Here is a 12618-nt window from a genome sequence, read left to right on the forward strand (position 1 = left end):
CGCGATGATCCTTGAGCATAGAGTAATTGGATGATGGGCTTTTATTGTATTTGAGACAGTATTAGTGGTTGTTGAGGTTCCGCAGCCTTGATGCTTTCAAGCAGTTCTGGTGGATATGAACCTTGTCGACGACCATGTTTGTGCGGACGATGAGATCAAGGGGATCAGTATACTCCACTGTTGCATGCATCGATTGCAGGAGATGTTTGCTGGTAATGATGTCAGTTGAAAGAATGTTTGTTTGATGAATGATTGCTTTGTAGATCGAGAACGATGGAAGTCAGATGGAAGAACTGTGCTCCCAAGCTTCTGTGAACAATGTTATCTGTCCCCGTTTCACTCAAAGATCGAGTATAGGATAATGATGATTAATCACTTGGCCAGAAAGCTGTGATAGTCAATTCTCCTGACTCTGAAGGAGAGCCACATGTCAGGGCTGAATAGATGCTCTACTCTGACCTCAGTTTAACTGCCAAGTAGTCGCTGATAGTGACACGATCACCATGGCAGTGATGAACCTATCGATCATTCCTTGGTATTAATTAATATAAGTTATGCTCTTTGGACGGTCAAGTTCAACTCATCTGCTCAAGCAACACACACACACACAAATACGCTTTGCCCACACAACTCACCAACATCATCACCCTCATACAGTCCTCTTTATTATTCACTTTCAAACTTACACAATGCGTCTAACAACAACCCTAGATCCCAACCACAAGTACTGGGACTGCCAAAAGCCTATCGGGGGTGGTGAGAATTGCAATACCGCCAACGATGTCAATGAGAAGAAATGCAGGCTGTGTGGCTACAAAATTGATGGTACGATGAGGATAATGGCAGTGGATGAAAATAAAAAGATTATCGGAGAGCTCCACAGCGTCGACTCCCAAACTGGTGAGATAACTTGGGAGTATGGGGATTTTTGAGGACTAGGCTCTCAACAACGGTCCAGTTATGAGCTGTGCGACGACCAACGGAGCGACTACGAATGGAGGAACTACAAATGAAGCGGCCACAAACAGAATGAGGACTATTGGAGAAAGAACCACCGGAGCTGGAACTAATGGAGCGACCACAAACGGGAATAAGGGAAGGCTATTGGGTTTGACTCTACCGTGTCTGTCCACTTTGGGGTCGGGAATCGGCGGGTTTGAAGACGGGCTTTCGGTAATTGGGATGGATAATGGTTCATTATCACGCATGCTTTTGTTTGCTCATCAAAGTCTATCCTAGACATTATTCTTCGAGACGAAAAACAATACAACAGTTTGAGCTTTACTCGTATCAATGTTTCACTTGTGATTAACCGTCTAAAGAACATAAAAACGAGTCAAAGGCGGCTTATTCTATGTAAAGGCTTTGCTCCTCTCTGAACGTCGTTGATCTTGTGACACTCCAACGCTGTCTTTGACTCAGCAGCTTAACAGACTATGGCTCTTGTGTTGTGAATGGGGGTGATAATTAAACTTCCACTTATCAAGGAAATCTCCCTGTTGCTGATTTACTGGGACATGAAGGCTGTGATGAGTTAGTTGCTTTGTCTCTGAATAAAGGTCGTATCCGTCAACAAGGCTGAAGAGATGCAGCTCTCTGGCGCTTCATCACTGTCAAATACCGGGCTGAAAATTCTGAATAGGTGAATCGATCGCCCTAGTTGTGATTCATTCATTATTCAGTTCCCGCTGCCTGCTGGTATAAGTGACATTCCTTGTCCCTCCCCCAAAGCCATCGACACACAAACAACACACCAACCCAAAAAGACAGCATAAAAAAGACGCATTCAGATCATTTTGACTTCTATAAATTCAAAATGTCTCCTGCAGTTGACCGCACAGACGAACATACTCACTGGCGGTGTTTAGATTGCGAACATGCGAGAAGGCCAAACGGCGTCAACAAAAAGGCCGATAAGACATGTGTCGAATGTGGGAGAGAAATTCAGCTTGCTTCAAAGGCCTTGAATGAAGCTGGAGAATACATTGGAATACTTGGCTTGATATCAGGTGAGGGAGAACTGTGGATATGGGAACCCAAGAAGTCCGAAAAGCGTCCGTCGAATATGGAGGAGGGCGAATCGTCAGGACAAGGTACTCAAGCCACTGCGGCCGAGTGAGATACGGCTTGATAGATGGGAATTGCCCGAATGAATACAGTTTCTTCCAAGATTCAGCGTATGGCTGTTTCTCCTAAATCGTCTTGTCTGTAAATGATAGTGTGTCCAAAATCCCCAACACATTCGTGTACACAAGTTCCCGAACAATCACGGCAAGAATTTGTAATTGCCAATGTAACTAAGATCCATATTGTTGGCAGTTGTTCCTGACCTTGAAACCGACCACCTACCAAGTGAAGACTCCTCACTCAAATCACAGGCCTCGCTGGATGGATATTGGACTTCAGCGACATTCCAAATGTCATGTATAAAGCCGTGAATACTATTTCTTTCGCTTTCTGGGCCTACCGCGGGCATTGCTAGCAGTCTGATCTTCTGTGCCGTCTGTGCGCAAACATATATACGTTGTAAGCGTTGCGCAGCCCGATCCTTCGTACCACGCAGCAGCAGTCACTTAACCTCCCATACGCCAGAAAGAAATAGACGCGAAGACTCAGTGTAACCGTAAATACTATTTTCAGCATAAAAAATAAGCTCTCCTCTTCGAAAGCAATATCCTGTATAAGGAACAGAACTAGATCTGGCCAATAAGCTGGGGAAACATGCTTGAGCGTACTGCCACCGGTGCGCGACTTCCAACTCCCTGTGCTAAGATCATTCCAACATAGTTCATGAAATCAATTATGGTAAGTAAAAGTATTTGGGGGTATTGTCTATTTAGGTGAGAGATTGCTCCAAGTAAGTGAGTTCCTCTCTCCTATCATGAGGCGGATTGAGAGTCTCTTGAAGTATTGTTCAAAGAAGAGTTACATCACAAACAAGAGCATTCGGGCTTCATGAATGTGATATATCTCCATTATTTATAGGATCACAGTGATATTATTAAAGTTACATGCATAAAAGGATCGAGATTTGTTCCAGGAAAATGTAACTCGGCACCATAATGACAGCGCTGCAAGGAATGTGCTCAAAGACTCACAGAATCTAATTTATTGATGAAAGACTCGGCGACTCCACTGATTGTGTGTCTGTTAAGTTGTCATTTCTCACTGCTTGCTAGGCTCTGGGGTCATTTGAGCAGCAAGCATAAGTAATCACTGATACTGAATGCTCTGAATGGGATTTATATCGGTACATGTGTAACTCTTATCTGCGAATCACTTTTCATTCACACGATCACCTGCATGAACTCATGTATATATCTGAGCATGTTTTCACCCTTACCTCCACTCACTCATCAATTACGCAGCGAACCAACATCCCAACCCTGCACTCACTTACACTAACAACTCACCCACATCCACACCTCAACAGCACCACTTACATCCCCACAATGTCAGAGAACGTTCAAAAGACAACAACACAAGTTCGGGGTGATCACACAAAGTGGCAATGCCACAAGATGGTTAATGAACCAGGTCATGCCAGATGCGTTGCCACCATGAGCATGAACGTCGACACTTGCACACATTGCGGACAGCGTCGCGGAAAGAATGCAGTTGCTCTCGCTCAGAACGATGATGTTTTGGGTAGCCTTGTTGACTTTGAGGCTGATGGAACAGAGAAATGGCACTATAATCTCAAAGTGAACGGCGTGCATAATTAAGCCTGTTCGAGCTTGATAGGGTGAACACCACATATCGGCGTTCAGTGATTCAGCATAGAAAGAGATTATAAATAGACTCTACAAATACTTTCCTCTTCTCCTGTTCTTCATGCCGCTTAGCTGTTCAAAGATTGTACTTCCTTTCTTTATAACCACTACTCCGAAATACTGCAATCATGTCTACCCGCCGCCTCCTTAACGCGCTCATATCTGGCCGCCTGCGTCCTGGGCTCAAGCCTGGCCGCCTAACACTTATCGTTCGCAAAGACCACACCAAATGGGAGTGCACCGAGAAAGTTGGACATAACGACCAAGGCGAGCCCCTTGAGTGCGGAGAGGTCATGAAGATGACGGAGCAAGTCTGCAAGAAATGCTGGTGCATTCGCAGAGTCGGCGCAGCTGCGCTGACCGAGGATGAGATGTATCTTGGTATGCTTGCTCGTATCACGAAGGGAATCAACGAGTGGTGGGAATATTATCCGGAACTGCAGGAGAGCGACGAATGAACTCACTGAGCTTGCATGACGCAAAGGTATGTGAGGATTCGTAACCTGAAAGGTTAGACTTAGGTAGTGAATACAGGCAGTAAGATGAATAGTGATGAATTGTCGATAGTCCACTGATTCATGAGTACAATGGGCCCGGCGTCTGCAAGGCCAGTGAAAGAATGCTTGTCTGACAATGAATACTACTCGTGATCCGTGGCCAATGTCAGCTATAATAACTCCCCTTCACCGTGTGACTCTCACTCAAACAGCTCACGCAGAAACATCTTACTACCCACAACTCAACTCAGCTTCTTGATCTATAAACATCACAAACGACACAGTCATGCCTGATATCTCAGAAGTAACCACATCCAAAGTCCGCAACGACCACACTCACTGGCGCTGCATGCACGAGACGGACGGAAACGAGTGCAATACTCGACTTCAGATGACTCAAGAACATTGCACTGAATGTGACAGTAGCCGGGAGGAGGGCTCGTATGCTGAGACGCATGATGGCTACCAGCTTGGCACTCTGGAATCTTTCGATCCGGATGGTAAAGCGATTTGGCACTATACTTTCATCAAAAACGGCTGTAGTTAATGAGCGTCGGTCCAAAAAAGGAGATATCCTGGAATGAACCTCTGATTCGGTGTATACTGATACTATAAATTATACTCAATAGACTCTAAAACTTCCGTTTAATATCTTCTTCCTAACATCACAGTACCAAAGTGCAAACTCACGAATGGAAACATCTGCGATACAAAGAACCCCATGACTGATAAGACGTGTAGTGTTTGTGGTATAGACCGTGGGATTCGCTCAGTTGCCCTAGCGAGTAATGATGATATGCTAGGGGTGCTTGCTTCTGTTGACTCAGAGGGTAGGGAGATGTGGTACTATAGTATTACGACAAACGGGACATCATAGTTCAGTTGAGTATTGGTATACAAACATGTGGTTGAGGTAAAGTGATATTGGCAGCTAGGGGGTAATGATTCAGATTTATGCAGACTCTATATAAGCCGCTGAGAGCACGTTTTCCTGCTACCTCCGAACACTTGCCTGCACACCCTAGGTCACCAGTATAAACGTCATCAATTTAGCTAGAATCTCACTAGAACACCTTTGCTACATATGTCACTTCGTAGACCTACACAATGGCTCGCACTACTACACGTTGTGTTGACCATACTCAATGGAATTGCACCAAGTTCCTCATGCCCATCGACAAATGCAATGCCACAATGTCAATTTATATTAAGAAGTAAATTATCTGTGGTCGACAACGAGAAGTCAGAAATGCGGACGTTCTTGATGCAGTTGGTACGAAGCTTCGGACTCTTGTCATGGTGGATTCGAAGGGTGAAGAGACATGGGATTACATTTAGTCTGAACTTTTTGTGCTGTGACATACGGCTTATTTAGAGCTATTGCAGTGTTACACTACTTATTACTGAGCCTTGAGTCAGGAAGGAACCATATATAGCATTGTAAACTCAACTGCATTTCTCCCTTAGCTCTACAATACCCAACCCCAACATCTTCCCCAGACAATACAGTACACGTATAGACAACACTCGCAACTACAAAACCCAATCATCGAAAGCCCTCAAAGGCTCACCTAATCGACCCAAAATGCCTCTCATGGAACGTACAACCACCGTCCGCGCTGATCATACCCATTGGAAGTGTGTGAGACCCGAGCGGAACGGGGGCTACTGCAATACAACAATGGCTATGCTTGAAAACCAGTGCAGAAAGTGCGCTGCTATTCGTGAACCCAGATTTGCGTATGCAATGACCCGAGAAGGGCATAAACTTGGAGTTCTTGGGAGTGTTGATATAGATAATATCGAGATGTGGCATTACGAATTGGAGACCTAGAATGGTGTCTCTTGGCGAAGAGAAGTCGAGTGGTTAGCAGGTGTTCACCTCTGAAACTAAAAGGAGACCAAGAAGAAGTAAACTATAGCTGTATTCTATAAAAAACCCCGTTGTTGGCGCTCTTTCTCAATCTGAGCTCTTAAGAGGTATCATCAAGTTCACCCAACGCACGCATCCAGCCCATTGCCCATACTAATTCCCGTTTGCCGTCAAACCGTCAGCCTCCTCCTCGTATATCACATCACCCTCCGTGAACTCCTCAACTGTCCTATCCACAATTGGACCGTCTGCATTAATATCGGGCAGCTTAGTATAAACCCATATTTCTTCACCTCGAGCCGTATAAGCTTCAAGCGTTCCGATTTCGTTCCAATCTGACCTCAAGGCCTTAGTCCCCTGGCCTCGAACCTGATTGCATCCAGGACATTTCCGGACTGGCTTTCTGATGGCACGTCCTTCTTTATCTCGACCATACCGAAACATGTTATTGACTGGGCAGAAGTCGCCGTTGGCTTTGGTCATGCATTGCCAGTGTGTATGATCCGCGCGAACGGCAGTGATTGGAGCCATGATGAAATTATTGTAGTGTCTGTGAAAAGGTTGTGTAGATGCTGATTTGTGCGTTGCTGAGCCCTGGTAAAAGCGGTACGATGACGGCAACTTATACCGAACAACACTGGAGAGTCATAATTAATCACTCGATAAGTAAAGATATTGGTTCAGATTGGAGGCCATGTGGCGAGGAAAGTAGTGATTAGGGACATGATTGCAACGCTGAATACATGGAGCAGTCCCTTCAACCGCAAAGCAAAATCCCGTCGGTCTGTGTCAGCTAGGGGACGGCGTTGCTGCCACATCATAGACTCATACACGCACCAAAGAGCAGCTAGACACTACAATCACATTATCTAGACCTCACTTGTTCTTAGACTTCTTATAACCAGGTCTGAACGGGCTCATGATACCCCAGAATCTCCTTTCCTTGCCAATCATCTTACTCATCCAAAACCACTCCTCAGTAAAGCAATAGCAGTTGCTACACGCATATTGTATATCTCAAGGTAGATTCTCTACCATGTCCGATGACATGTCTGTATTCATGCATCTCAACGATACTTTCAAGCTTGTCAATAAGCCTATCGGTGAGATTATTGGAACTCTTTAGAGTGACGAAGAGACACTAGAGATGAACATCCCATGGGACAGAACAATGCCACTGCAATGGCCTTTGAATCGATTCATTGCTCAGAGGATTACTGTTTGTCAAATGAACCTTTGGACTCAACGACATTGTTCAGAGGTATTGTTCATGTAAGTCACGATATATGCACGATACTTCACGGTCACGGAGTCGTGTCTATTTAGCACATAAAACTCAGCACATATGTATTCACGAGAACCATATTTTATACAAATTGTTTGGATCAATTGTGACTGTACTGCCTGACCACCGTACTGTCTCGCCCACTAACCTCGAACGTAGGTAGTGCTAGCCCTCGCCTCCGAAAAGTCCATAGCCTCTGGCTCACGTAGCTTCCAGACAGGATTCCCATCCGAATTCGTTCCCTCAAATTCCCCAATCTCATCAATGCCAGCGCTTAAAGCCTTTGCTCCCTCGGCCAGTTCAGCGTCGCACCTTTTACAACTCTTGTCCCCAACGCTGTTCATCTTGGTGCAGGTTAGGCTCATACAGAGCCAATGGGCGATATCGCTTGCAGTAGGCATGGCCATTTTGGTTGCAGTGAGTGATCTGGTAGTGGTAGAGTCGTGTGGTGTTAGGTTTGTGTGACTTGGTGGAGTGCTTGATGCCCTGTGTAACAAGCTGGGGAAGCTTGGGACTTATATGTGTCACTGGAGAGTAATTACAAACACTTTATTCACAGTTGTTAATTTCTAATCACTGTGTGTAGATGTTCAGCAACCTTTGTTCAGTGTAACGGGACACCCTGCAGTGTGTGAACGAGAAAGGGAGAAGCGTCAACGGCTCATTTGGCAGTCTACTGTTCTGTCTACGATCTGAATTAGTGTACTGATCATGTCCCCGGAGCCATTGAAGACAGGTTGTGATTAATTATATTTGTTCAGGCAATGCATTGGCTCAATGTGGTATGCACGTAGGTGTAGGACACAATTTCTCCTAAGCGCGAGGTCACAGCGTCACCAGATTGGAAGCAAAGAATCTCATGTCATGAAAGCAACCCAATTTCTCTCCAGTAATTAAAGAATTCCCTTGATTAATTTGAGAATTCTTCCCCCACAAGCTGAAACAGCTGAGTATCACCCCTCTGTTCAGTCGCTAATGAAATTAGTTGACCAATTTTCACTGCCATCTTCATTAGGGAAAAGCATCCAAAACCGTCCTCGTTCCCCACAGCCGAGTCTCGTCTCTCCAAGGTCGGCCGTTGCACCGCAGCCACGTTTATTGCCACACTTGGAACAAATCTTGTTGTATATATCCTCATTTCTCCCTCCGCATTTCTTCTTGTAGGGCTCCCACGATGCGCCCCAGTTGCATGTCCATTTAGCGTTCTTAGGGACGAAGTCGTCGCCTTCTTCAGTCACCATGTATGAGTTCGGAGGATCTTCTTGTGTCGACGACATTTTGTAGAGGTATAGGTATAGTAGTGGTGTAGAGAGATTGTGAGTGTTTGTATTGCTGAGCGTTGTGTTCTTAGAGAAGTGGTCATGGCAAATGGGAAAGACTCTCAACTTATACATGCTGGATGCAAGCGGTTTCTCACAAGACATTAATCAGAGAGACGCCATGCCTGAATAGCCTCCGTAGTGACTGCAGTCATTGATGTACAGTCGCTCTACCAAGACACCCTCTCGCTCACCTTAGGGCTGATGTATTGCTCACAAACACCGTAGGTAGCCTGAATCTTTTACATCTCCTCAGGCAATGTATTGTCTCAGTGACATTGAAGCAGATGAAAGACACAATGTCTTTTGTATGCGAGTTCACTGCTAAGTTCTGTGTGGTGATATAAACTCTCAGCTACAGATCTCAAATGCAAATAACACATCTATCTGGCTCGCAACTTTCAAGTTCACTGCGTCATAGAGAGAGTCCTATTCCACTGGATCGATTCAATATTCGCCTCATTACCTAAAGAGTCTCCCAAAAGGCCATTTAATTGTTAATATATCAAGCCCAAAATTCATTTCTTGCACGACTAAAGTCATACGTCCAGACTTCAGTCCCATCGTTCTCTATACTACAAATCTCCCAGCACCTCCCCTTTACCCCTTCGTCAAGCCTCTTCCAGACGTGTGCGATTGAAGCAGAGCGTGCAAAACCACATTTGGTGCACTTCTTGTTCCTTATATCATCGTTTATGTGTCCGCATTGGGCTTCGATGGGTCCCCATTTACATGTCCAGACAGCATTCTCGGGGACAAAGTCATCACCTTCTCTAGTTATGGCGTAAACTTTCGACGTGCCTTCTTGTGTAAAAGCCATTGTGTAGAGGTATAGGTGGTATGAAGAGGTTGATACTTACTGTATTTGCTATGCTTCTGTGAAGAGTGGTGGTCGCCAGCGGCAAGGCTCGCAACTTATACACGTGGGCGACAGACTGGTCCTCGCATCATAATCACAGAGCGAGAATGCCCAAATCACTGCCATACCAGTACTCAAATAATTGATGCATCTTCACTTGATCAAAACTTCCATTCAACCAGCTCCCCGTATTCACAGTCAGAAGTGGAAGTCCTTCAATCACCCACTCCGCCTCCAATCAAAGCTTCCCTTACAACGCACACTCGCAAGTCTTCCAAAGAGCCAAAAAAATTCGAGAGCTCGAAGTTGCATGTTGCGCACTTCATTTTACGCGGTACAGGCGCTATCATTGACCTGGTTCTCACTATCGAAGTCGTTGATGCACGCCTCATGGCAGTGTCTGGTCACGAACTTGAGAACCCGCACAAGTTGGAAGCACTGCCAGCAACGAGGAGGCAAATACCATAGGCAATTAGGCCATGGGGGAGAACAGATCATGCTGAAACCCTTTGCTGTATTCCCTCTATCGTGAAGTGATGACCTTGCTAACCATACCCTCAACTACTGACTCTTCCTCTTGCTACCACTTCCATCACCCGCAGCGCTCCCCTTGGCATCTCCTTCGTCCTCCAGCTGTTTGTCCGGCTCCTCAAGATCCTCATCATCCACCTGCTTTTTCACCACATTCGCAACCCACCTCTCCATACGACTAACTTCAAATCCAACACCAGTGCTCATCCTTTTCCCCTCCCTACTAATTCCACCGACGTCACCGGTCCCCGACGACACGGGCGGACTATTCCCGTGGTGGATTCCAACGACATCACCGGAACCCTCAGATACAGGGCGACTATTCTCGGGATCGATTCCATCGATACCACCAGACTTCCAAGACACAGGCGGGCTGCTATTGAGAAAATTCTTGGGCAAGGTTCCCTGACGAAGCTGATCCAGAGTCTCACGATCAAAGTAAACCCACTTCTCGTTGCCGTGCAGGTCCACAGACTGCAGCCAACCGATCTGCTTGTGGCTGGCGTTGAGAGCGTCGGCCGGAAACGCTCGTTCCTGCTTGCATGTAGCGCACCGAGCATCTGTCAGGGGGTTGATGATATTGCAGAAGAAACCTCTGTGGCATTTCCATGCGACGTGGTCTGGACGTATGCCGAAGGTGGCTCCTGTAAAGGTGCTGGAGGTTGGGGTGTCTGGGTTTGGTGGTGGTGGTGGTGGAACATTTGGCGACGGAGTATCTGGCTTTATTGGTTGTGACATGATGGAAGGTGATGATGGCTTGGACTTGGTATGTCTGCTGCGTGTTCTGATGATGATGGTGATGGTGCAGTTGATGAAGAAGATGGAAATGATGAACAAGATGATGATGACGAAGAAGAGAGTTGCTGAGTTCATGGACTGGGTTGCCGAGAGGAGGTGTTGAGGTAGGTAAGGGCTTGTGCTGTGGAAGGAGCGAGGCAGCGTCAATGACCAAATAACAGGCAGAGTTCCTGGTCTTCTATCAAGGTATGGACAATTAACCCGTATGATGAAGCGAAGTTGGAGAGGCATCATCTTCCAACAGATATTACTGAACTTTGATCACCAACAACCTCAAGGGCAATTCAACCTTTGCGGCCATGGCGAGACAAAGCCATCTCACGGGGAGTACAGTGCTTGCCCGTTTGACAACATGAGGGAGGTGAAATTGACAGTGCGCCCGGGCAAGACAACAACCGGATCATGTGAAGGTGAGGTACGAGGGATATCACCAATGGATGGCGTGGAATAAGAAGAAGCACTCAGAAAATATGAACGGGAACTTGATGGCGATGATATTGAAGATGGCGGGAGAAGAAGTGAGTACCAAACGAGACAGACGACGATCATATGTCGGAATGGGGAGGAGGATGAAGAGGCCACCAAAATGACACCAACGAGATGGTGATCATGGTGCGCAAAACAATCAGTGTTCGTTATTTCTGCTCCAACGCAGAGACTGGTCTGTATCAAACAGCTATTCTTGGGTATGTTTCCTCCAAGACAAAGCAACCGTATCCTCTGTCATCGCCAGCGATCTTGTCATCCGTCCAAATCATCCACCATAGAAAGTACTCAATCATCAAGATTAAGACCCCCCAACAGCAAAGGAATCTGAAAATCAGCACCTAGCTGATCCCGATCCCTATCCTCATTCTCATCATTCGCATCTCCCCTTCCAACATCATCATCCAAAAAGGACCAATCCGCATCCCTAGCAATGCCACCAGCATCAGGCCGTGGCGGCGCAAACAAAATCCCCATGATCCTGTCCGAGGCCATCGTCAACGACGCCTTGGAGTACAACTCCTTCATTGCCTCGGCACTCTCGACATCGAACACGAGACCAGCGTTTTCCTTGCCGATAGGAAGATGAGCACAAACGTTTGCTCGTTCAGGTTTGACGGAGTTAACGTCGACGACTTTGAGCCCGAGAGTTTCGCCGCGCTTGCTGCGGATGACTTGGAGTTTCAGAGAGTCGACGTAGCGAAGAGGGTCTTTCGGGTCGGTGGTCTTGCGAGGATCGGGAGGGACGGCATAGGCGTGGCTTTGAGGGCCCGGAGATCGGGGAAGGATTGAGGAATGGGAGGGAGGATGATGTCGAGGGAGGTGGTCGACAGTACGGGCGCGGTTTCGGCCGGTCGGGATGGCAATAGGGGCAGAGGGCTTTGGAAGTGACGACATCGTCTTGTCGGTAGCCATGGCTGATGTTGAAGTGATGCTGGTGTTCCTCTTGTGTAGATAGGAGGGTTGACTGAAAAATGTTTGGGAGAGGAGATGATGCGATTTGGTAGATATGCGAGTTGATATGCTGTCAGTCGTTGCCACTGTCGTTTGCAGCTCATGCCAATGATCGCAACAATAGCCTCAATGACTCCATTCACTGCATGAGTATCACGTGGAATACGGTGGAAAGCAACCTTGATGGGTCACAGAATTGTTGTTGCGATGCCGTTTGCTTGAGCATGTTTGCTCCATATGCTC

At 46.5% G+C, this 12618-nt stretch overlaps 11 protein-coding genes across 11 annotated transcripts; 6 read left to right on the forward strand and 5 right to left on the reverse strand.

Annotated features, from left to right (window-relative positions):
• Positions 1-689: 689 nt before the first annotated feature.
• FOXG_18062 (uncharacterized protein) lies at positions 690-932 on the forward strand (the record flags this gene model as incomplete). Its single annotated transcript, XM_018398107.1, has 1 exon — positions 690-932. The coding sequence occupies one exon, from the start codon at positions 690-692 to the stop codon at positions 930-932; it is 243 nt and encodes an 80-aa protein (XP_018233982.1).
• Positions 933-1816: 884 nt separating this feature from the next.
• Positions 1817-2119, forward strand: FOXG_18063 (uncharacterized protein; the record flags this gene model as incomplete). The annotated part of the gene is made up of 1 exon (XM_018398108.1): positions 1817-2119. One exon carries the CDS (start codon positions 1817-1819, stop codon positions 2117-2119), a length of 303 nt encoding a protein of 100 aa, XP_018233983.1.
• A 1333-nt stretch (positions 2120-3452) lies between these two features.
• Positions 3453-3725, forward strand: FOXG_18064 (uncharacterized protein; the record flags this gene model as incomplete). Its single annotated transcript, XM_018398109.1, has 1 exon — positions 3453-3725. The coding sequence occupies one exon, from the start codon at positions 3453-3455 to the stop codon at positions 3723-3725; it is 273 nt and encodes a 90-aa protein (XP_018233984.1).
• Positions 3726-3901: 176 nt separating this feature from the next.
• FOXG_01317 (uncharacterized protein) lies at positions 3902-4231 on the forward strand (the record flags this gene model as incomplete). The annotated part of the gene is made up of 1 exon (XM_018378133.1): positions 3902-4231. One exon carries the CDS (start codon positions 3902-3904, stop codon positions 4229-4231), a length of 330 nt encoding a protein of 109 aa, XP_018233985.1.
• A 325-nt stretch (positions 4232-4556) lies between these two features.
• On the forward strand, positions 4557-5147 carry FOXG_18065 (uncharacterized protein; the record flags this gene model as incomplete). The annotated part of the gene is made up of 2 exons (XM_018398110.1): positions 4557-4770; positions 4942-5147. 2 exons carry the CDS (start codon positions 4557-4559, stop codon positions 5145-5147), a joined length of 420 nt encoding a protein of 139 aa, XP_018233986.1.
• Positions 5148-5377: 230 nt separating this feature from the next.
• FOXG_01318 (uncharacterized protein) lies at positions 5378-6104 on the forward strand (the record flags this gene model as incomplete). Its single annotated transcript, XM_018378134.1, has 2 exons — positions 5378-5466; positions 5738-6104. The coding sequence occupies 2 exons, from the start codon at positions 5378-5380 to the stop codon at positions 6102-6104; spliced, it is 456 nt and encodes a 151-aa protein (XP_018233987.1).
• A 192-nt stretch (positions 6105-6296) lies between these two features.
• On the reverse strand, positions 6297-6674 carry FOXG_18066 (uncharacterized protein; the record flags this gene model as incomplete). The annotated part of the gene is made up of 1 exon (XM_018398111.1): positions 6297-6674. The coding sequence occupies one exon, from the start codon at positions 6672-6674 to the stop codon at positions 6297-6299; it is 378 nt and encodes a 125-aa protein (XP_018233988.1).
• An 897-nt stretch (positions 6675-7571) lies between these two features.
• FOXG_18067 (uncharacterized protein) lies at positions 7572-7835 on the reverse strand (the record flags this gene model as incomplete). The annotated part of the gene is made up of 1 exon (XM_018398112.1): positions 7572-7835. The coding sequence occupies one exon, from the start codon at positions 7833-7835 to the stop codon at positions 7572-7574; it is 264 nt and encodes an 87-aa protein (XP_018233989.1).
• A 558-nt stretch (positions 7836-8393) lies between these two features.
• Positions 8394-8705, reverse strand: FOXG_01319 (uncharacterized protein; the record flags this gene model as incomplete). The annotated part of the gene is made up of 1 exon (XM_018378135.1): positions 8394-8705. One exon carries the CDS (start codon positions 8703-8705, stop codon positions 8394-8396), a length of 312 nt encoding a protein of 103 aa, XP_018233990.1.
• Positions 8706-10167: 1462 nt separating this feature from the next.
• FOXG_01320 (uncharacterized protein) lies at positions 10168-11166 on the reverse strand (the record flags this gene model as incomplete). The annotated part of the gene is made up of 1 exon (XM_018378136.1): positions 10168-11166. The coding sequence occupies one exon, from the start codon at positions 11164-11166 to the stop codon at positions 10168-10170; it is 999 nt and encodes a 332-aa protein (XP_018233991.1).
• A 543-nt stretch (positions 11167-11709) lies between these two features.
• On the reverse strand, positions 11710-12336 carry FOXG_01321 (uncharacterized protein; the record flags this gene model as incomplete). Its single annotated transcript, XM_018378137.1, has 1 exon — positions 11710-12336. The coding sequence occupies one exon, from the start codon at positions 12334-12336 to the stop codon at positions 11710-11712; it is 627 nt and encodes a 208-aa protein (XP_018233992.1).
• Positions 12337-12618: the final 282 nt, after the last annotated feature.

Source organism: Fusarium oxysporum, chromosome 1, assembly GCF_000149955.1.
Source record: "Fusarium oxysporum f. sp. lycopersici 4287 chromosome 1, whole genome shotgun sequence".
Lineage (NCBI taxonomy): Eukaryota > Fungi > Ascomycota > Sordariomycetes > Hypocreales > Nectriaceae > Fusarium > Fusarium oxysporum.